General features: G+C 38.6%; 1 protein-coding gene across 1 annotated transcript in view; it reads right to left on the bottom strand.

The window, feature by feature from the left end:
• LOC137639012 (uncharacterized) overlaps positions 1-24,378 on the bottom strand; it is a 149,118-nt gene that overhangs the window by 50,352 nt on the left and 74,388 nt on the right. Inside the window, exons 6-8 of the mRNA XM_068371337.1 lie at positions 9,625-9,753; positions 4,457-5,159; positions 2,250-3,101 (exon numbers count right to left, since the gene is read on the bottom strand). Of these exons, the coding sequence (XP_068227438.1) occupies positions 2,250-3,101; positions 4,457-5,159; positions 9,625-9,753 (1,684 nt within the window). The remainder of the gene's footprint in view (positions 1-2,249; positions 3,102-4,456; positions 5,160-9,624; positions 9,754-24,378) is intronic.

Here is a 24,378-nt window from a genome sequence, read left to right as displayed (position 1 = left end):
GAGAACCTTCCTGGGGACTTGTCTCTGGGTCGCCAGCCTGAAGTGCTCGGGACCGAAGTAAGGTCCACGAGCTTACTGCGGGGGATGACCACCCATTCCTCCTCTGGTGATCTGCTCCTCCTGAATTTCCTCCTAGGAGGCCTGGAGCGCCTCCTCCCATGTCGAGACCTGGAACGTGACTGAGAACGGGAGTGCCTCCTCCGGAATCTCTCATGCTTCTGTCGGGAATTCCTCCGGTTTTCTCCTTCCGAGGAATAGGGGGTTGTAGCAACCGATGAATCGGAGGACTCTTCATAACCCGTCCGAGGGGCCGGGGCCCGGAGAGTGGTCGTCTGAACGGCTTGTTGTCCAACAGAGAGCGCGGGCTGCAGGAACACTTCCGGAACTGACGACGGCGGTGCTGGGGGAGAGCGTGGAAGTTCTACGTTGGAGAACCAGGATTTGAGGCCTTCCTCAAACCTCAACGGGGACCTACAGGGCGTCCTAGGAGGGACCCATTCAAGGGGATCCGCCGCCGGTGAGTCTTCCTTCTCTGGGGTGCCTTCAGCTGCGGAGGTACCTGAAAAACCTGCCCATGAAGCAGGCGAAGAGACAGGGACAGTTTTACTCCACATGGGGTCATCCGAAGAGACGTGACCCGCGTGCACCAGGGCATCGTCTCTGGGACCCCCACTAAACTCACCTTCAGGCCCCCCCACTTGGCTGGAAAGATGCTGCTACCCCCACTATCATGGATAAAAGACTCTTGGGGAAGAACCTCTGGGTTCTTCCCCGCAACGGACTTACCTCGTCCCCTACTCTGGGTAGGGGAAGATGGAAGGGAGACCCTACTCGACGGTCCTTCTGGAGATGTAAAGGGCGAAGAGGTGTGTTAGCCTTCTTGGGTGAACGCTTGGCAGACTTCTTTCTCTTGGAACTGAATCGTACCCACTGGACCTCACTCCAAGAAACGCACTCCGGACACGTGTCCGACGGAGAACACACTCTACCCCTGCACGACGAGCACAAGGAATGAGGGTCTACCTCCGGCTTAGAAAGAAACGCACCACACGATTTCCCGGTTCTAGGCCCAGGACAACGGCGGGGATGCTCCATCACACACTATCGCAACACCGCAAGACACAGGAACGCAGTGGGAAAGGGTAATAAGGACAAGGATAACACGTGAGAACACAAGGGAAGGATAAGGTAACCACACGGGGACACAAAGGGAAAGCACAGGGATACCATGTGGGAACCACGCAGGACACAATGGAGTCAGGGACACAAAGGGTCGCACTGAGATAAGGAGAGCGTCGAGATGATATCACGACGCGACCAGACAACTTACTGAGGGTCGAGACACAAGCTAGCACGCTCCGACCCGAGACTAGCCTCAGGGCACGTATCCTTCCGCCTGAGGTTAGCCTTCACAGAAAATGGAAGTAGGGTAAACTACACAAAACTCTGGTTGGATGAGAGGAGATTTCCAGGTACTCCTAAGAAAGTAGTTTGAGGTAAGTTTCCGTGGTGGAACAAATTAAGATTATAGGGAAGAGGCAGTAGACCCTTCTCCAACTATGATGCCGGAGTTAACGTACAGACCCAGGGAACAGCAATCTTCATACTGGTTTTGTACATCTTCAAGATAGTAATTTGCGAAGACAGATTTACTTCGCCAAAACGTGGCCTCTAGGATGGACTTCATAGATTTATTATGATTATAAGCCATAGAGGTTGCCACAGCTTTAACCTCATGGGGTTTCACTTTAAGAATTGGGAAACTCCTTTCCTCACAATTCTGGTAAGCTTCTCTTATCACATCCTTGGTAAAGAAAGCTAGAGCATTTTTAGATAATGGTAGAGAGGGTTTTTTAACAGAACACCAGAGATTGTCAACACCAGAGATTGTCTGACTGACCTCTCAGGTTCTTGGACACTTGCAGAAAAAATTTAAGGGCTCTTACTGGACAAAGGCCTCTTTCTTTCTCTCGCCCAACTAGGTGAGATAGACCTGGGATGTTAAAAGTTCTAGGCCAGGGTCGAGAAGGATTCTCGTTTTTTGCGAGAAAACCAAGCTGGAGGGAGCAAATGGCATTGTCTCCATTAAAGCCCACCTTCTTGCTGATGGCTTGTAACTCCCCTACCCTTTTTGCCATGGCCAAAGCGACTAAGAACAGTGTCTTTTTGGAAAGATCCTTCCAGAAAGCCTTGGCCAAGGGTTCAAACCTACTCGAGGCTAAAAAGGCTAAAAGTAGATCTCTCCGAACTGGTAGTATTCTTGGAATATCTACGAGCCACTCCATCAACTCTGCAAACCAAGGTCTCGTGGGCCAAAATGGAGCTATCAGTGTCATGCGAACGTTGGTTGGCTCCCTGAATTTTTTCAGGAATCTGTCTAGTATCTTGAATGACGGAAAAGCGTACACATCTAGGTTCTGCCAGTTCAGAAGAAGAGCGTCCACTGGGGCTGCTTCCTGGTCTGGGACTGGAGAGCAAAAAGCCGGTAGTCTCTTTGTCATTTGAGTGGCGAAGAGGTCTATTGAGGGTTGGCCCCACAACATCCAAAGGTTGGTGCACACCTCGTGATGCAAGGTCCATTCTAAGGAAAGAACTTGCTCCCTTCTGCTGAGCATATCCGCCCTGACGTTCTTCTCGCCTTGTATGAAGCGAGTAATCAATGTTATGTTTCTCGCTTTCGTCCAGAGGTGGTCTCTTGCTGCCTCGTATAGAGAGGTCGAATGAGTGCCTTCCTGTTTCTTGATATACGCCAACGCAGTGGTGTTGTCTGCGTTTATCTGAATCGGTTTTCCTAGGACTTCCTTCTGGAAATGAATTAGGGATAGATAAATGGCTACTAGTTCCTTGAGATTTATGTGCCATTTCATTTGTGACTTTGTCCAAAGACCTCATATCTCGGCCTTCCCGAGAGTTGCACCCCAACAACCTATGTCTGAGGCGTCGGAGTACAACACTAGGTCGGGGATCTTTTGGTACAGATCGAGACCCTCTTGGAAATTGTTGACATTGTCCCACCATTCCAAGTGATTCCTGATCACTAGAGGAATTGGCATCCACTTTTCCAAACTCTGATCTTTGGTCCAGAACTTGGCTAGATGAAACTGTAGAGGATGTAGATGAAAGTCTTCCCAGAGACAAAATGTTCGATTAATGACAGGGTGCCTATGAGACTCATCCAATCCCTCACTAGGCATGATCGTAAGTTTAGGAAGTGACGTACTTTCACCAGACAGTCTAGAATACGTTTCGGAGCTGGAAAAGCCCGAAAAACTGCTGATTGAATCCTCATCCCCAAATAGATAATATTTTGTGAGGGTGTTAGCTGAGATTTGGGTAAGTTTAAAATCAGACCTAACTGTTGAGTCAATGATATTGTTATTTGGAGAGACTCCAGACACTTTGTTTGCGATTCTGCTCTGAGTAGCCAGTCGTCTAGGTTAAACGAGATCCTTACTCCCCTTAGGTAAAGCCAGCAAGCTACATTGGACATTACTCGGGTGAAAACGTAAGGAGCCGTGCTTAGACCAAAACAGAGTGCTCTGAATTGATACGTGGTTTTGAGGAACACGAACCTTAGAAACTTCCTGTGGTCCGGGTGTACTGGGATGTGCAAATACGCGTCCTGCAGATCTAATGACACCATCCAGTCTCCCTGTCTGGTGCCTGCAAGGACTGACGCTGAAGTCTCCATGGAGAACTTCACTTTGCTGATGAACTTGTTCAATGGGCTGACATCCAGAACAGGTCTCCATCCCCTTGAGCTTTTCGGAACTAGGAAAAGCCTGTTGTAAAATCCCTCCGAAGAGGTGTCCTCTACCACTTCTATGGCTGATTTTGACAGCATCAGGTTCACATGTTCTTGAAGAACCGCTGCCTTGTTCCCTGAGTGGGATTTTGATAACTCCAAGGGAGTCGACGACATGGGAGGCATTTTCAGGAAGGGGATTTTGTATCCCTCTTTTAGAACATTGGTCCACCAGGAGTCCGCCCCCCTTTGGCTCCAGTTCTGCCATAAGTGTGAAAGCCTGGCTCCCACTAGTGTCTGGAGAGAACATGTCTCACTTCTTTGATTTATTTTGCTGTTTAGGGAATTTGCGAGTCTGACCTCCGGCAGCCATTCTTTGAGGTCCCCTCGAGGGGGCTCTGCCACAAAAGGGCTGACGAATGGGAGGAGTCTCCTTTTGCAAGCTTGTAGAAAAGGAAACTGGAAGAACCTTTCTAGCAGTCCTAGAGATCAGATCCTGGGTGACTTCTTGTGACAGGGTTGCAGACAAATCTTTTACCAACTCAGTAGGGAAAAGATGTTTGCCCAAAGGAGCAAATAAGAGCTCAGATTTTTTAACAGAGGACAAACCAGAAGAAAGAAAGGAACAAAGTGTGGACCTCTTCTAAAGGATTCCTGCTTTGAAAAGGGCGGAAAGTTCAATGGAGCCATCCCTAATGGCCTTATCCAAACAAGCTATCAGATGCATCTGAGCCTCGTTGCTAGAGTCTGTTGCCTCTGCAAGAGCTCTTAGAATCCAGTCCATAAGGCTTAGGACTTCAAATGATCTAAAGATGCCCATCAGTAGATGGTCCATTTCTGAATTAGACCACATAATTTTGGACTTACTCATGGCTGACCTTCGTGATGAGTCCACGAGTCTAGAAAAGTCACCTTGGGAAGAGGTAGGAACTCCCAAACCAAGAACTTCCCCAGTCGAGCACCAAACACTAGATCTGGAGGCTAGTCGGGTTGGAGGAAAGGAAAAAGAAGGCTTGCCTTGATCCTTTCTTTTAGCTGTCCATTCATTAAGAGTATGGAAAGCTCTTTTAACTGACCGTGCCAGAACCATCTTCTTATAGGAGGATGTTTTCTGTGGTCTGCTCTTCAAAAATTGCGAGGGTGGGCTTTGAGGCATAGGCTTTGTAAAATCCTCTGGATATAAAGCTGAGAGAACTGCCAAAATTCTTTTAAAATCAGCTGCCTGTATCGGATCCTGAGATTCCTCTTCTACTTCAGCTAAGGGAACATCAGTTCCAAGATTCACATGGTCAGAAGCCAAGACCGCATCATCCTGTTGGCTATTGTCTTCTATAAAAGCTTCAGATTGTCCTGAAGGAATATCACGAAGTATATCCTCCAATTGTGACGAAGCGTCACGTTTAAGCACTGAGGGCTTTCATGGAGAAACAGTTTCCAAAGTTTCCAGCATAAGGGAAGACTATTGTATGGCTTCCGAATGCCGTGTGTCTGCCGCGAGTGGTGTGGTAGCGATAGTATCGCGTCCGGTCAGATGACTTGGAGACAAAACTTAACTGCATGTGTCTAGCATACGAACAGACTGTCTCATGCGTCCATGTTGCCGTGGGCTTTCAGACTTTTGTATGCGTCCAGAATGCCGTGAGTTACCTGCTTGTAAAACGTGTCCATCGCTATCGATAGTCACGCGATCCGAAGATCGCAAGGGTGAAGCAACCGATTGTCTATCCCGTTGAGTAGACACAACCTCATGTGCGTCCGGCATGAATTCAGAATGGCGTCTATGTCCAGAATGCCGTGAGGAAGAGACCCGATTGCTACATACGTCCAAATTATTGCTTGCGGCCACCAACTTACACGATGGTGCATTGCCGAGTATCAGAAGACTACGCTGTCCGATAGTATCGGAAGAACGCTTAATTGGTCTATTGCTGTCCTTCGATTCTTTTGGACGCGAACTCTCTGTTTGAGAGTCATAAACGTCAAACAGAGACGAGATGGACCTCTTTAATACAGATAAATCGGGAATAGAATGGACGCCGTGTGCGTCAACAAAACTATGTGATGATCGCTGCGAGGTATCGTCAACTGTCGATACTTCCAGCGCGCCTTGTGCGCGATCTAAACCGAGTATCGAATGACCTACGGGAGCGTCAATAGACTCAGGGCAAACAACGGGGAAGTTTTTGAGACATTTCCCAATCTGGGGGAAAAGAAGGAGCATGAACTGACGTCAACTGAGCACCTTCTCCCTCCCACGAACTATGCGTCTTACGTGCCTGTTTCGGTGTTGACATATCGTCTTCGTCCGAAAGGAAAACCTCCGATAAACACCAGGCACTACAAGATGGTTTATTAGGAGACATATGTCTCTTGTGCGGTCTTGACTGAAGTGGTTGACACCAACCACGTCGTGGCTTTACGTCATCGGAAGAAGACGCAGACAAATTAACCTCACCTTTACTTTGGTAAGGTGGAGCGATATGGGTATCGACAACAATATCGCTCGAGGCGACGTTCTTTCGCTGATTAAAGTCTGCCATATCCTTTTGCCTTTCGACATTTTTTTCTCCCAGGGGTTGGGGAGCATGGAAGAGGTCCCCAGCTGGGATTATGACGGACACGAACGGACGCACCCTGCACTTCACTTTCACTATTCACTTTGTTTTGCAAACCACGCACAGCACCACACAACTTCTTTTTTGGTAGTGAGAGAGCGAACTTGGGCGCCTAAGGCTGAAATAGCAGCCATTATATCCTTCAATGAAGGTTCACTTACCTCCGACACCGTATTGGGGTCTGGGACTACTAGAATAGGAACAAGAAAAGTAGTACGACTATCGGAAGGAATATCACCATCCGAAGATCTATTAGAAAGAATACTAGCAGATCTAGACCTTCTAATTCTACCTCTTTCCAAATGCCTAACATAGCGTTCAAAAGCAATCCACTCCGAATCAGACAAAGACTTGCATTCGATACATCTGTTATTATATGAACAAATTTGACCTCTACAACCACAGCATATTGAATGAGGATCAAAAGAGGCTTTAGGCATACGTGTCTTGCAACCTTTCACACACTTTCTGATAGAGTCAGCCATTTTGAAAAAACAGAAAAACAGTCCAAGTCAAATCAACAAAGTCTAATAAATCGATAGTGAAAAGTACAGAAGAATATCCAAACCAAGCGGCAAAAGTAGTCAACAATAATCAACAAAAGGTACTTCACCAAATGTAAAACAAAGTTATTGGCAGCGAAAGAATTTCCTGAGGTGTTCACACGATCAACGACAGAGAATTTCTGAAGATGATGGGTATGGTTCTGATAACCTACGAGTGGTGGCGCTCATGTATGACCACCTACTGTCATGGCGGCTGTCACTGCGAATTTGAATTTCTGTCGTGCCGCGTTGAAACGGGGGATTTAAGCTATATATATGTAACTACCAGGGAAGTTACATATTTAAAAAGTTCAAGACTACCAACAATAGAGAGAAAAGTACTGGATTTAATGAGATATTAGACACCTAAATCATATCTATTCTTACTTGCATTGTATGCAGTATTTACAGCCGTTTTAACACATCATTTGGTCTGTAACTCCATTCAACTTTCAAATGCAACATTTACATTTCTACAGAGAAAGGTAGGCATGCTTCGTTTTCTAACTTTTAAGCAGAGCCTTAGTTTACGTTCCCAGTCCTCTCTTTCCCTTAAGAAGTTTACATGAAATACTCCTTTACTAAAGCTGGCTGTTCATAACACATGATAGCCATACATGATGTTTATTTATCTCTTCATTAGGACTGTAGGTCTATACGACATTGTCATAAATATAAAGATACAATATTTGGGGTGTATGAATGATAGTGGCCACCGCATGTATGATTACGGCTAACTTAGAATACAACAGTGTAAGGGGGGTTGCATGAAGGACACAGCTTGTAGGTTAGGTTAGGGGGGAAAGTTGAGGTTAGTTGATGTCCATTTTTAATCCACAAGGGAGGACCTGGCCGCTGACATACAAAGGCTCCCAGTATTTTGGAAATCCTCAAAGATATCTTATCACATAGTATTATTTGGCATGTATGCGTCTTCATCCTCTCCTTATATGTAAATACAATTTAATACCTTGCTGGCCTCTTGATCTACCCAAGCCCTTGTATTGTCGTTCCCCAATCCCCATCATACTACTGTACAGGTCGACACTTCTCAAAATGAATCCTTGTTAGAAACCCACCCTAGTTCCCCTTCTTTCTCAACCATACACTAACACTGGTCTGCTCTCAGTACAATGATCTTGATTTTCTGTTTATTAACCATGCATTTGTCAAGGATTTGTCAAACTAACCCTTCTACCTCAACACGATTCTAATAATCACGTATATACATACCTAGTAAATGAGTAGACTTAGACATTAACCCAAGACAAAAACATTCATTTGAAGAAAGTTATTTAGAAACTTCTTTGTCATGAAATATCCAACTTGTCAGAACTTAATTTTCATGAGGTTGGCCATAGTCTAATAGACCTTGGTGGTTGATAAATTTAAACAATTAAAAGATTAAGGGTTAAAATCAGAAGCACTAGAACACTATCGACCAAGAATGACCAACTGATAGTGTCGTACTGCAAGACTTCTGGTCTGACCGTCTGAGTGTCACGTCACCCAGCTTACAATTTAAAAGTCAAAAAATAGTTTATTCGTAATTCTTAACTAATAAAAATGCTATTGAGTTGAAAGGCAAACGTCTTGCAATAAATATACATATTTATTCTATGTACGTTCTGTCAGTTTTCTTGTGCATACACTTGTAATTCAAGTTATGAACAAGATCGACTTTAAAACTATAACGTAAACATTGCTTATGGTCTCAAGTGTCATACCAATCTATCCAAACATATCTCTATCAATTAAGATGTACTTATAAGTACTATGTACAAATAGTGGGATATCCAGCTTATACTATATTTCAGAGGTTAAAATCTCGGCCAAACTTTTAAAACATCAAAAACTTGTTTGGAGTTAACATCGCCTTCATTTAGTGAATAAAAGTTTATTGCATTTGCAGGACTATCAGATACACTTTAATTTGCTTTGAATAAAAACGCCCTCAGATTATCAACAAACCAATGAAATTTCATTCTAAAATCAAAATATTACTGAATTGATGTAAATTAATCAACAAAGATTATGGTCAGCTGAGGGATAGTAATTGAAGTGCATAAAAATATCAACTGAAGGTATATCTAAATTGCTACCTACTGAGGGTTTCACAGATATTGCAAGCAGGTTTTTGGGCAATAACTGTTACGAACACTTATGTCAGTAAGATATTTTGCTATAATGTACTACTCCCAGTGGGATAATCTATGAGTAAGCCTACCATGAATCACTAATTGTAAAGAATAATGACACTTGTCCGGTTGCCCCTGTACCAAAAGGCAAATCTCGATAACCCAGGAATGGACAAGTTCAAAATAGTGAAAAGGCCTCCTTCCCTTCCCTCCATCTCGATTCTCGAACCCCGGCTTTTCTTCCCTTTACTATCCAGTACTGTCTTAGTTTGCTCTCTCTCTCTCTCTCTCTCTCTCTCTCTCTCTCTCTCTCTCTCTCTCTGGGAAATGTGCCTCACTGTAAATTTTCGTATGATTTTTTTCTATTTATCTGATAATTTCTACTGTTGTATAGGCTATATCTAATTTTCCATCCGGCTGTTACCAGCTGTTGACTGATTTATTAATGTATTGGTCCGCTCCTCTCTCTCTCTCTCTCTCTCTCTCTCTCTCTCTCTCTCTCTCGGGTTGGTAGTGGCACTATAAATGGCTTAATTTTTATTTGTAAGGCATAGGGTAACTTGCCAGTTACCTATACAAACCAATCTGAAGGCAAATTTTTGTTTTCTCTTTGCTAATAAAGTGAAAAGTTGTGTCAAATTCATTTCTGCAACCATGCTGACATTCATGTCCAAGGTGGCAATCTCTTCTTTACCTTCGTAATACAAATGCTGATTGCAAAGAAGTTAACTAAACCCAATTATAACAAGCACATAACCATCAACCATAGTGTCTATCGTCCTACTACTCAATCATACATTCACATATCTCTCATTATAATAATCATTTACGGTATCACTATAACAGAGAGAGAGAGAGAGAGAGAGAGAGAGAGAGAGAGAGAGAGAGAGAGAGAGAGAGAGAGAGGGGGGGGGGCAGAGCTTTTCACTGTTTTGTTCGAATCAATTTCTGGGTTGTCGAGATTTACCTCTTCGTAGGGGGATAAGTATCATTATTCTTTACAATTAGTGATTTGTGATACTCTTATAAATTACCTCACTGGGAGTAGTGCACTATAGCAAAATTGTGTACTGATAGGTGTTCATTACAAAGTTATTTCCCAAAACCCTGCTTGGACCATCTGTGAAATTCACAGTAGTTCATGATTCCTAACTGCTCAATCCACAAAATAAGTTTAGAGGATAAGTTAAGCACAGCAGTAGGTTATAGGAAGAAGTTACATCTAATGTAACCAGCATCTATACAATAGATCTCAATTCTACAAAACATGAAAGTATGTTGCGTTTATGGATCTGGAGAAAGCGTATGATAGAGTTGATAGGGAAGCAATGTGGAATGTGATGAGGTTATTTGGAATTGGTGGAAGGTTGTTGCAAGCAGTGAAAAGTTTCTACAAAGGTAGTAAAGCATGTGTTAGAATAGGAAATGAAGAGCGTGATTGGTTTCCGGTGAGAGTGGGGCTGAGACAGGGATGTGTGATGTCGCCGTGGTTGTTTAACTTGTATGTTGATGGAGTGGTGAGAGAGGTGAATGCTCGAGTGCTTGGACGAGGATTAAAACTGGTAGACGAGAATGACCATGAATGGGAGGTAAATCAGTTGTTGTTTGCGGATGATACTGTACTGGGTGCAGACACAGAAGAGAAGCTTGATCGACTAGTGACAGAATTTGGAAGGGTGTGTGAGAGTTAATGTGGGTAAGAGTAAGGTTATGAGATGTACGAGAAGGGAAGATGATGCAAGGTTGAATGTCATGTTGAATGGAGAGTTACTTGAGGAGGTGGATCAGTTTAAGTACTTGGGGTCTGTTGTTTCAGCAAATGGTGGAGTGGAAGCAGATGTACGTCAGAGAGTCAATGAAGGTTGCAAAGTGTTGGGGGCAGTTAAGGGAGTAGTAAAAAATAGAGGGTTGGGCATGAATGTAAAGAAAGTTCTATATAAGAAAGTGATTGTACCAATTGTGATGTATGGATCGAAGTTGTGGGGAATGAAAGTGATGGAGAGACAGAAATTGAATGTGTTTGAGATGAAGTGTCTAAGGAGTATGGCTGGTGTATCTCGAGTAGATAGGGTTAGGAACGAAGTGGTGAGGGTGAGAACGGGTGTAAGAAATGAGTTAGCAGCTAGAGTGGATATGAATGTGTTGAGGTGGTTTGGCCATGTTGAGAGAATGGAAAATGGCTGTCTGCTAAAGAAGGTGATGAATGCAAGAGTTGATGGGAGAAGTACAAGAGGAAGGCCAAGGTTTGGCTGGATGGATGGAGTGAAGAAAGCTCTGGGTGATAGGAGGATAGATGTGAGAGGCAAGAGAGCATGCTAGAAATAGGAATGAATGGCGAGCGATTGTGACGCAGTTCCGGTAGGCCCTGCTGCTTCCTCCGGTGCCTTAGATGACCGCGGAGGTAGCAGAAGTAGGGGATTCAGCATTATGAAGCTTCATCTGTGGTGGATAACGGGGGAGGTTGGGCTGTGGCACCCTAGCAGTACCAGCTGAACTCGGTTGAGTCCCTTGTCAGGCTGGGAGGAACGTAGAGAGTAGAGGTCCCCTTTTTGTTTTGTTTCATTTGTTGATGTCGGCTACCCCCCAAAATTGGGGGAAGTGCCTTGGTATATGTATGTATGTATGAAACTCAGAACAGCACTACTACAGTCTCAAATAGATTTATACAAATTTAAAAGGAATTTAATATCAAAATATAAGAAATCTACTGCTTGACATCTTTAAACACAAACATTACCAAGGCAATGGCCTTAAGGCGAGTCCACACTAACGGGCAAACAGTGATACCAGATCCTGTAACGACAACACACAAATTAGGAGTGTGGGTGTGGGTGGCAGGCACAAAGGTAACTCAGAAGCGAGGTAAGGCTTTGGCCACACCATGCTTGACTAGTGGCGAGGTTAGAGGGAAGAGGTTCCCACGCCAAACTGAAACATAAGGTATCGTATGCAGGTCGCCACATTGCAGGGGCGAGCAGCCTCCAACCGCTGCAGCTGGCGCCAAGCTATATTTCATATTTAAAAAAATTGTGGCAGTTTCGAGGGTCTTCACCCAAGGTTACACCATTTTTCATGTTTATGAATGGGTAAGAGTTCAGTTGTTCGTTTCCAGCCTTTTTGTACTTTGAAACCTATTTAATCACCATTTAATTATATATATATATATATATATATATATATATATATATATATATATATATATATATATATATATATATATATATATATATATCCACAGAACATCTAAAAGATGAAGTAGAGAAATTTCGAATGTAAAAAAAAATAGTGTGTACCTTTAAACAATTTTATGCAAATACTAGTTAATTCTGATATAAAAGGGACAATGATTTTTCGTGAACTTTATCATATTAGAAGCAATTGTAATGGCTGGTAAGAGATATTGAGGTTGTCTATAGTTCGACGTTTGTTTTGTGAGCCTGAAACCAAGAAGGATGTTGCCAACAAAGAATCAAAAGACTTGTGTAATATGCAGATATTCATTAAATCTGTCGGCCTTACAAACGAGACTGGCAATATTAATTGTAAAATTAACTTATTTTCCCTTCTCTGTTTATTAATATCGTGAATCCAAACTCATGTATAATCTATTCTTCATTTTAAAACAAAGATTTTCAATCAGAAGTATTTTCCTACTCAAACACCATCGTCATGTTTGCGAGGAAGGCTGTCTTCGAGTGGGAGTGAGGAGGCAAGAGTGTGGGGGTTGAACGGTTCCGACGTGGGCACGCAACATTTTGACGCTGGCCTATCGTTCTATTGGCCTTGTATCGAACAGGCCATGCCTCACCCGTGTCTTACACAATGGTAAGGCAATCCGAGACAGACAGACCTTGACGATCATCGCGTGCGGAGTAGCCGAAGCCTCGGCGGGCATACAGAAACCGACAGCTACCTGGCTGTGAGCTTGAACGAAACGCCAGAAACTATATATTATTAAACTCAAGCAAGCATGGGATTGGGACGGATGGCATTTCTTCCCCCAAATTATGGAGCTTTGATGACCTTATTTTTCCTGTGATGGTGACACTTTTTAAGATAGCATATAAGAGATGACAGTGCAAGGAAAGTTTTTGAATTGTACATAAACTATTCTGAATGATTAGTAGGCTACTTATTAAAAAATAATTCAATTTGAGGCAGATTCACATGATTTTGCTCGTTAATTTACTTACCAAAATACTCTCTCTAAGTATCCCCATAACAAGCGCGGATCCAGCAGGTTCAAAGGGGTGGGGGGGGGGGGGAAATCGGAAAACCTAACCAAAGCAGCTGGGGGTCCGGGGGGTGCTATAAGCCTGCCGGAAGCTGACGTGATTTTAAGCTATTTTAGAGCGATTTTTCATGTATCTGAAACCCTTCTCTCCTTATAAGTGAATACGCACTATGCAATAACAGTATCCTGATAAAATATATAAAACATTTCAGCAGTAATCTCTACTAGTACTTTTAATACATGACTATACATTCCCTGGAAACCTCATCAACATTCTATCTCTTGAGTTATATCTATAATTATTGGAACGCCTGCCTCCTTCCGTTCAACTATCAACCAACAGCAATTCTTGACTCATCGAATTGTAGTTAGTCTCCACTTTTTCCGACTTAGAAACACAATCTCACCCCTTGAGAGAGAGAGAGAGAGAGAGAGAGAGAGAGAGAGAGAGAGACGATGATTTTAATCTTCCACATCTCTTACATTCTTCTTGTAGCAGCTATTTAACGGAAGTTGTTGATTATTATTTTGGTTTTATTAAAATTTTAAGGTTTTCGTAAATTCCAAGCTTTATATCATGAACACTTTTTAGTATCTTTATATTAATCATTTCTCCAAAGAAAAGGCTGGTTTCTATTTTGTTGAAGATTTTATGTTTTTCGTTTTCATTCCATCTAGTGCACTATTACCTTATAGAGACGATTTACCTTACCAATTATTAAACAATTATAAAATTCTGGAGTTTTCATGCCACGTAGGCCTACACTTATAAATCATATCACATTTCAATATTACAATTGATATTGAGTAGCAACCAAATTAGATTGTAATCCCAGTTAATTTCCACTTTCAATAAATACGAGTTTTGCCTTAGATACTACACAGAAAAAGCTAACCGATAAAACAGCCATATCAGAGTTTTCTGAGAATTGATTTTAACTTTCAAAAAATTTATTATGACTTGACAAGTATTCCAACACATGGTTTGATATCATTACAATGGCCATATCGAAATAAATTCGGCAAAGTAAACAACAGGAAAGCAACAGGAATATGCACACTAAAAGATCATGAATAAAGAATAAAAATGAATGATACTGATATTTACATCTGACGGTGATACATGCATATACCAGGAGAGAGAGAGAGAGAGAGAGAGAGAGAGAGAGAGAGAGAGGGGGCTTAAATCTACTGCAGTATTAAATCGAAAATAAATTTTCTTTTTCGATTGTATTAGAATGTTGGACATATATATATATATATATATATAGAGAGAGAGAGAGAGAGAGAGAGAGAGAGAGAGAGAGAGAGAGAGTACAACTGTATCTTTTCACAAAATATCTGCAAGAATGCTTTATACCTACAGTTTATAAAAACTTTACCACTATGCTAATTCACAAGACCTGAAAAATGACTGCCCAATGAGTTTACTTTCCGTATAATGTAAAATATTTACAAAAATCATATTAGGCCAAATAGAAAGACGCAGACAGCTAGGCTTTAATCAACCAATAGAGCAGCCAAGCTTTAGAAGTGAGTATTCAACGACTGACCATATCCATGTAGTTAACCAGCTAATGGAAAACACAACAGAGTATGACAAACCACCCTGTATGACCTTTAAGACTATGAGAAAGCTTTTGATTCTGTCAAAGACTTCAGGAGTTATGAAAACCCTTTAAAGTCAAGGAATAGAAGAATCTTAACCCTGGATAGGTACGGTCCTCGGACACCCCTTTAAGGGTATACTCGGACGCGAACGACCCCGACGCCAAAAAAAATTCTTGAAAAATCAGTTTTTGCAGTAACCTCCTTTTTTCTTTTGCCAAAAAAAACTTCAATGAATGCTCAAAACAACTGTAAATATAGATACTACTCATCTGCAGAAAAACTATTTATTATAAATATTTTAAAAAATTAAGTAGAAAAAAAAAAGACATGACATAAAAATTCATAAAAAAAAAGTTTATACATATATACAAAAATCCTTTTAGGAATTGATTCTTGAATGTTTAGGACACATCTTGATGTATTTTGGATGAAGTCAGACCCATGGAGGTGAAGATCTGAAATGAGAAAAAAAGGGTAACTTTTTTTGGCCAAAAAAAATTGTCCAAATTTCATGAATTTTTTTGGGTACCCAAATGAAATAGGAAGTGGCTAATTTTTTTAGGGAATAAACATATGTTATCCTAAAATAGAAATATGTAAAAAAATCTTCATTATTTTGTAAATTACATTTATATCAGGGGCCATATCTAAAGGTAATTTTTTGAGTACTTGGAAATTTCGTAAAAAAATACATATATTTAATATATAATATGATATTTATGCAGGTAAAAATATACCAAAATATCACAAATTCTATAGGGAACAAGAATATATATAGATAGGGCAGCTTACGCTTCGGATATGTCCACAAAATGGCCGCCAACCACACTGACTCAGACTCCCTAATGTGCCACATGAAATGTAGGAAGGGTATGTCAATTTAAAGGTGTTATTTACTAATCTAATTATTATTGGATATGCATAAAAATTGTATGGTGGGTTGCTGGATAATTGTCGATTATTTTACGACTATAAAATTAAAATTCTGACCCAAAAAATTTTTTTTGAAGGGAAATAAAATCGAAAAAAAAAAATGTAAAACAATATTTTAGCTAAAAAAATTTGATGATATTCAATCAAAAAAAAAAAGTAAACAAAATTTTCCGACAAATAAACATCTAGAGGAATCATTACTCTGTGATAGTTCCTTAGTACGTAGTAATTTTGAAAGAATTGGGAAAAAACGAAAAAATGGCAATCACCGGAAAATCGAACACATACCTATATATACGCCATATCTGGCTAAAAAAAAGATAGGCATGGGTAGCCAGATCATCTAGAAACACTTTCCAACACTATAAAAATATAAGTTTTGTGACACTACTTGCCAATTCCTTACGGTAACATGACTAAGCAAAAAAATGCAAAACAAATAAAAAGGGACACTCGTGGAAAAATGGCCATTCTAATATACGGCATTTCAGAAAAAAAAAATTTCAGCCACGTGCTAGGCAAACCATCAAGGCATATTTTCCGACAAATAAACATATAAATGAAATATTACTCTGTGATAGTTCCTTAGTACGTAGTAATTTTGAAAGAAATGGGAAAAAAACGAAAAAATGGCAATCACAGGAAAATCGAACACATACTTATATATACGCCATATCTGGCTAAAAAAAAAATAGGCATGGGTAGCCAGATCATCTAGAAACACTTTCCAACACTATAAAAATATAAGTTTTGCGACACTACTTGCCAATTCCTTACGGTAACATGACTAAGCAAAAAAATGCAAAACAAATAAAAAGGGGCACTCGCGGAAAAATGCCCAACATTCTAATATACGGCATCTCAGATAAAAAAAAAAGACATGCACGTGTTAGCCCAACCATCAAGGCACACTTTCTAACACATAAACATGAAAAAAAATCAATAATATACGGCAATTCCTTACTACGTAGTAAATTTTTACAAATATTGAAAAAAAAACAGAAATTGGCAACCGCAGTTAAATACCCAATATACCAATAACTACGTCGTATCTGACAAAAACAAAATCACGCATGGGTAGCCAGATCATCTAGACGCACATTCCAACATTAAAAAAGCAAAAGTTTTACGACACTTTTTCGCAATATCTTACGGAAAAATGACTTGGCAAAAAAATTAAAAAAAATTAAAAAGGGACACTCGCGGTAAAATGCCCGACATTCTAATATACGACATCTCAGATAAAAAAAAAGACATGCACGTGTTAGCCCAACCATCAAGGCACACTTTCTAACACATAAACATGAAAAAAAAATGAATAATATACGGCAATTCCTTACTACGTAGTAATTTTTACAAATATTGAAAAAAAAACAGAAATTGGTAACCGCAGTTAAATACCCAATATACCAATAACTACGTCGTATCTGACAAAAACAAAGTCATGCATGGGTAGCCAGATCATCTAGACACACTTTCCAACACTAAACAAGCAAAAGTTTTACGACACTATTTGGCAATATCTTACGGAAAAATGACTTGGCAAAAAAATGAAAAAAAATGAAAAAGGGGCACTCGCGGTAAAATGGTCCTCGTGGTGATGAACGACATTTTAACTAAAAAAAAAAAACATGCACATGGTAGCCAAACAATCCACCAAGACATTCCACGACTGATAACCTATACAAGTTGCACCATTCTACGACAATTTCATAATACGTAATAACTTTGATAATTATGCAAACTACCTCAGAAGGGTAAACTCGGACGCGAACGACCCCGACGCGTCTCAGAAATCGGGGAAGGAGTACAGCTACAGCAATGCACATCTGGACACTACTAGAGCGTGTAGGGGAGACACCTCCTGCAGGTCGATCACCCACAAATTCAGTCACAGGGGTGAGTCACGTGAGAAAAACCTGTTTTTTTTTGACGCTCGGGGTCGCAAACGACCCACCGTACCTATCCAGGGTTAAGTTAGAACACTTGAAGATATCTATGTGGGAAGTACAACCACCATAAATTTATATTAAGATAGTGTAAATTCCGATTAAAAAAGGAGTTAGACAGGGAAACTGCATCTCTCTTAAAGTATGCACAGTGTGTCTAAAAGAAGTTTTTAAGAATTTAGATGGGGGAAATGTAGGAAATAACATTACAACCTTTTTGCAGATGCCATAGTTCTATGCAGTGAATCATAGGAGGAATTGCAAAAGATGAGAGATTTGACTAGAAAATGAAGAAATGTAGGACAGAAAATGAATATGAGTAAAACTAGTATAATGTTCAATGAAAATTCTGACAGACAACAAATAAGGGCTATGGAAGAACCTCTATAGATAGTAAATGAATATGCGTACTTATGTTTTCCAAAGACATGAGGCTAATATTAAAAGGATAAGCATAGCATGGAGTGCTTCTGGTAAACAAAATGGTTATGGAAAGTAAAATGACACTTTCTCTAAAAACAAAAAATATTTAAACAGATGGTCCTAACAGTAATTACTTATGCATGAGACACTTGGCACCTTACAAAAGACTTAGAACATAAGCTAATAACAACACAAAGATCTATGGAAAGAATAATGATAGTATTGACAAAAAGAGATAGAAAAAGAGTAACAAGCATTTGGAGCTAACTACCATAGAGGATATGTTCAAAACACGTAAGTAATCGAAATAGACATGGGCAGGGAATACGAGAATAACAGATAATAGATTGATATAAGAATGACAGACTGGGTCCATAGATATCGCAAAAGAAGTAGGGGAAGGAAGAAAAGACGATGGACTGACGCGCTATGAAAATTTCCAGGTATTGTCTGGCATAGAAACACTATAAACAGACATGAGTTGAAGGACATGGCTGAGGCCTTTGCCCTACAGAGGACTAACAACGTCTGATGATTTTATATATATATATATATATATATATATATATATATATATATATATATATATATATACATATATACATATATATATATATATATATATATATATATTATATACATATATATATTATATATATATATATATTATATATATGTATGTATATATATATATATGTGTGTATATATATATATATATATATATATATATATATATATATATATATATGTATGTATATATATATATATGTGTGTGTATATATATATATATATATATATATATATATATGTATGTATATATATATATATGTGTGTGTATATATATATATATATATATATATATATATATATATGTGTGTGTGTGTGTGTGTATAGGCCTATATATATATATATATATATATATATATATATATATATATATATATATGTGTGTGTATAGGCCTATATATATATATATATATGATTATGGCTTCCGGGTCTGGGCACCAAAAATATATTATACTATGGCTTGTGTCTGGGAAGCAAACTTATAATATATATATTAAGACTGGCAAGTTAAACAACATCTCGAATTCCAAACTCACTTGTTTGCTTTTACATTAAATCTTTTACACTTGGAAATATTAATACCCAAACTCTGACAGTTGAATAACTCCCAGACTGCAATATATAAAACACTGAATATCAGAAGGTCTCTTAAATACACTCAAAACTAAACTGGGTAATTATCATTACGCATATTCTAACAACTCTAACTATGGATCATAAAAGGATACGAGCGCATATGAATTAAACACAGGTGATTGAAATAATACACTCTTTACAAAAATAAATATACTCTATAAATTACAACACTTTGAAAAATTTTACATAAAACAAACAAATCACTCGAAATACTAAGTCTGAACAAAACTTAGATTAAGACAAAATTGTTACAATCTGAAAATTATATAATCACTTGACTTGAAAATTAAATCTGAATACAACCTTAGACTTAAATCTGACTAAAACCGTTGACTAAGACAAAAGGAATAATACAATGAAAATTATATAATTACTGTTTTCACTTTAAATTAAAACTGAATACAAGTATTTACGCTTGATACTTAATGAGAATAGATAACCAGATCACGATACAAAATCTTTCCTCGTTATTACAGGGCCATTTACAAAACTTTACATAAAGCCAATACTCGTCACACCACCATAAATTTAAAATCACCTGCTAAATTTACAGCAACGTTTTAACACACTATACACGATATATGCTGGGGCACAAAATCATTTTGGATGGCACACTATAGGTACTGGACACTTTTAAAACAATACTCTGAGCTGCATACGAGAGTGCGAGAGAGAGGGGGAGATGGCTGTCTTAAGGCTGGAATTTTCTATCTATCTAACTAACCCTGGGGTCGCTTTATATATGAAACTTAATTACTTCCAAAAGCTTCCAGGAGAGCGAGTTCTGGAAGCGTGGGGGCTAGGCTAAGGCGTCAGAATTACCAAGTTTGGCTCTCTCAATCACATATCCACGCAATACGAGACAAACTCTCTCAGGCAGCTAGCTCCGTTAACCCTTTGTCCCCGAAATAAAAAAAAAAAGAAGATAAATCCAGCCCTAGGGACCTCGAGAATCTTCCAAAGCACATGGCAATTACGTATTTTCTCACAAACATGACAAAATACCTCATAGAAATATAAAACAGTTTACATAAGCCCTTATTCCTATTTTGTATGATCACATAACACTATCAGATTACGTTAGACTTCGTAACAAAAATGTGTGAAATAAAAAGTTAATTCTTAAGAATAACATAAATTTACATATTCTGACTTGAATAAAAAATACATGTAAATAAACGACGAAAATCTTACGCAATTTACATAATTAACTTAATCTACACGAGAGGATCACATCTCAAGAGCTGGCTAACCTCTTCAATGCACATATGAAGACAAATAAATCATGAATAAACTACAGTATTTTATTTCACTCTACACTACACCAGCTTTGTAAGAATATATATATATATATATATATATATATATATATATATATATATATATATATATATATACCATTGAAAACAAACCCCCTAATTCAAAAAAATAACATGGTAACAATACATATACTGTAAAGTTATGCAGTTGAAATCACTTTCTGGACTATTGATATTTGCCATTGTAATTTTAGAAACCTCTGTATATATATATATATATATATATATATATGTGTGTGTGTATATATATATATATATATATATATATATATATGTGTGTGTGTATATATATATATATATATATATACACACACACACACACACACACACACACACACACACACACATATATATATATATATATATATATATATATATATATATATATATATATTTAGTTAACACTTATGTAATCTGCACTGACATTCACTGAAACTAAATTCAAGTGTAACAGTTTCATAAGGTAATTGATATCTCTTCATAGAAAACTAATTCAATGAACATTAAATGTGTCAGGATATGACTGTAGTCTATATCTAGAAAAATATATTTTACGATCTTCCCCATTACTATTATTTTAAAAGATGTATATATATATATATATATGTATATATATATATATATATATATATATATATATATATATATACAGTGATACCTCGGTACCCGACCATAATCTGTTCGGGATAAGTGTTCGACCTCCGATTTGTTCGATTACCGAAACCTTTTTTCCCATAAGAAATAATGGTATTTATTTTTATACGTTCCTACGCACTCCAAAATGCCCAAAATATTAATAAAACGTGTACCTACACAACAATAATTACCTAAATGTGTACGAAATTGGTCGGAAAACTATATAAAACAATTTTAAAACCATTTACTGTACTGTACATACCTTTGAGCAGCGGTTCGATGGCATATAGGAATGGATGTGGAGAAGATGGAAGGGGGAGGTTACTGCTTGGAAGCAGAGTCCCCTTCCATGATGTGGCTGGGTAGTTCTCCTTCAGGGGTTTTTTCTCTCTGCAGTAAAAGGTAGGGCAAATCTCCAGGGGTTTTTTCTCTTCTGTTTCTCTTCTTTGGAGGGGAATCAGGCTGGGATGTAGCAGCTCTCTTTTCTTTTGTGAAAAACATGTCAATTGTCAGCTGCTTCTTTCTCTTCCGATCCGAACTGGCTGCCTCCCCATGCCTAGTCACATGGTGAATACCAGTTCTGTTCCGGAATTTCTCGAACTAGCCCCTGCTTGCTTTAAAAGTAAATGACGAATCACTTTCACTAGTACTGGCACTTTTCTTCACCAATTCTTCATAAATATGAAGAGCTTTCTTGCAAATGAAAGCTTCACTTATACTTTCCCCGCCCAACTGCTTTTCTTTAATAAATATAAGGAGCAACTTTTCCATTTCCTCAATTACTTGTGGCCTTTGCTTACAAATTGCTGTCACTCCCTGCGCAACATTAGATTTCTTTATCACTTCCTTATTTTTCAAAAAGGTCGACTTCGCCATGCCATACTGTAAGGCTAGATCAGACACTCGTACACCATTCTCGTATTTCGCAATAATTTCCTTCTTCAACTCGATCGTTGTTCTCACTGTTTTCCTCTTATCCTTCCCCTTCTCACTAACTTTCTTGGGGCCCATTATTATCGGCAAAAGAAGACAATAAAACGCACTAAATCACAATAAATTCTCAACACGTGTTGTCGGACTGACGCTCTCTCTTGAAATGATGCTACCCCGACCAAGCGAGAGTAGCCGAGATGGCCGCTCATCTCACTCGGCCACATGTTCGGCTGTTTGAGTTCCGATTTTTGTTCGAACACCGCAGCAAAAATTACTCAAATTTTTTGGTCGAACTCCGATTTGTTCGAATTTAGTCATTCGACTACCGAGGTATCACTGTATATTGGCAATTAATATGTAATTCTTTCTGAAATCGATATAGAATGACTATCAGTTATCTTTTTTTATTATTATAATGATGGTAATGTAGAATGGTTACGACTGTATATTATTATCATTATTATTAATATTATTACTATCATTATTACAAGCCAATCTATAACTCTAGTTGGAAAAACAAGATGCTATAAGCCCAAGAGCTCCAAAAGGAAAACTAGCCCGGTGAGGGAAGGAAAAAAGGAAATAAACAAACTATAAGATGAGTGTGCAGTCAAGCAAAAGAACCCTAATCTAAAACAGTGGAAGACCATGGTACAGATGCTATGGCTCTACCAAAGACTAGAGAACAATGGTTTGAATTTGGAGTGGCCTTCTCCTGGAAGAACTGCTTACCATAGCTAGAGTCTCTTCTACCTTTACAAAGAGTAGTTACCAACTTGAGCGAAGAAGAATGTTTGGTAATTTCAGTGTTGTCAAGTGTATGAGGACACAGGAGAATGTGGAACGCATAGGTCAGACTATTCAGTGTATGTGTAGGTAAGGACAAAATGAGCTGTAACCAGAAAAAAGGGATCCAATGTAGTACTGTCTGGCCAGTCAGAGTACCCGATATCCCTTGTGGTAGTATTTCAATCCATTCTTGTTTAGTAGCGAGTCTCACTTTAGCAGTCATGTAGAGAAGATCTCTTAAAATCAAAGGAATACGAGTGAAATGCTTCTTTGCATGAGATACAACCTTAATATATTTCCAAGCGACAAGTGCAGAGTTAAAAGAAATAATATGCAGAAGATGAGTGAAGTTATAATTATATATATATATATATATATATATATATATATATATATATATATATATATATATATATAATATATATATATACATATGTATATATATACATATATATATATATATATATATATATATATATATATATATATATATATATATATATGTATATATATATATACATATAAATATATATAAATATATAAATTATATATATATAAATATACAAATATATAAATATATATATATATATATATATATATATATATATATATAATATATATATATATATATATATATATATATATATATACAGTGGAACCTCTACATACGATTGTCCTAACATATGAATTTTCCAACATACGAAGTAAAATTCAACCAAATTTCTGTCTCAACATACGAAGTGTTGCTCCAACATACGAAGTAAACAATACGCTTACCCGTGGAATTTTCTCGAAAGCGTCCAGCGTCGTTTGTTGTTGACGGCGCTAGACGGCAGCACATCGGAGGGACGCCAATCAAGCGTCACCTTGATCAGTTCTCTCATCGCGTGCACATCATGTGGTTGTCCTCTATCAGCTCAGTTTTAACAGTTTTTTATCTTGCCTTTTCACATGTTGTTTTCTGTGTTCCGTAATCATGGGTCCTAAAAAGCTTAGTTTCAGTTCAGGAAGTAGTAGCAGTGGTGAGAAAAAGAAGAAGTCTATGCTTTCATTAGAATTAAAGCAGGAAATAATAGAAAAGCATGAGCGAGGTGTACGTGTTAGCGATCTGGCTAAACAATATGGCCGGAATATGTCTACGATCTCGACGATCATAAAACAGAAGTCAGCCATTAAAGCAGTGAAACCTTCAAAGGGGATCACGAATATTTCTAAACGTCGTAGACCTACTCTGGAAGAGATGGAACGCCTTTTGTTGATCTGGATAAAGGACAAGGAGATTGTTGGCGATACGATCACGGAAAC

The sequence above is a fragment of the Palaemon carinicauda genome, chromosome 1 (assembly GCF_036898095.1).
Source record: "Palaemon carinicauda isolate YSFRI2023 chromosome 1, ASM3689809v2, whole genome shotgun sequence".
In the NCBI taxonomy this organism is placed as follows: domain Eukaryota; kingdom Metazoa; phylum Arthropoda; class Malacostraca; order Decapoda; family Palaemonidae; genus Palaemon; species Palaemon carinicauda.
The sequence above is the reverse complement of the archived record's forward strand: the minus strand, read 5'-3'. Positions and strand labels throughout refer to the sequence as shown.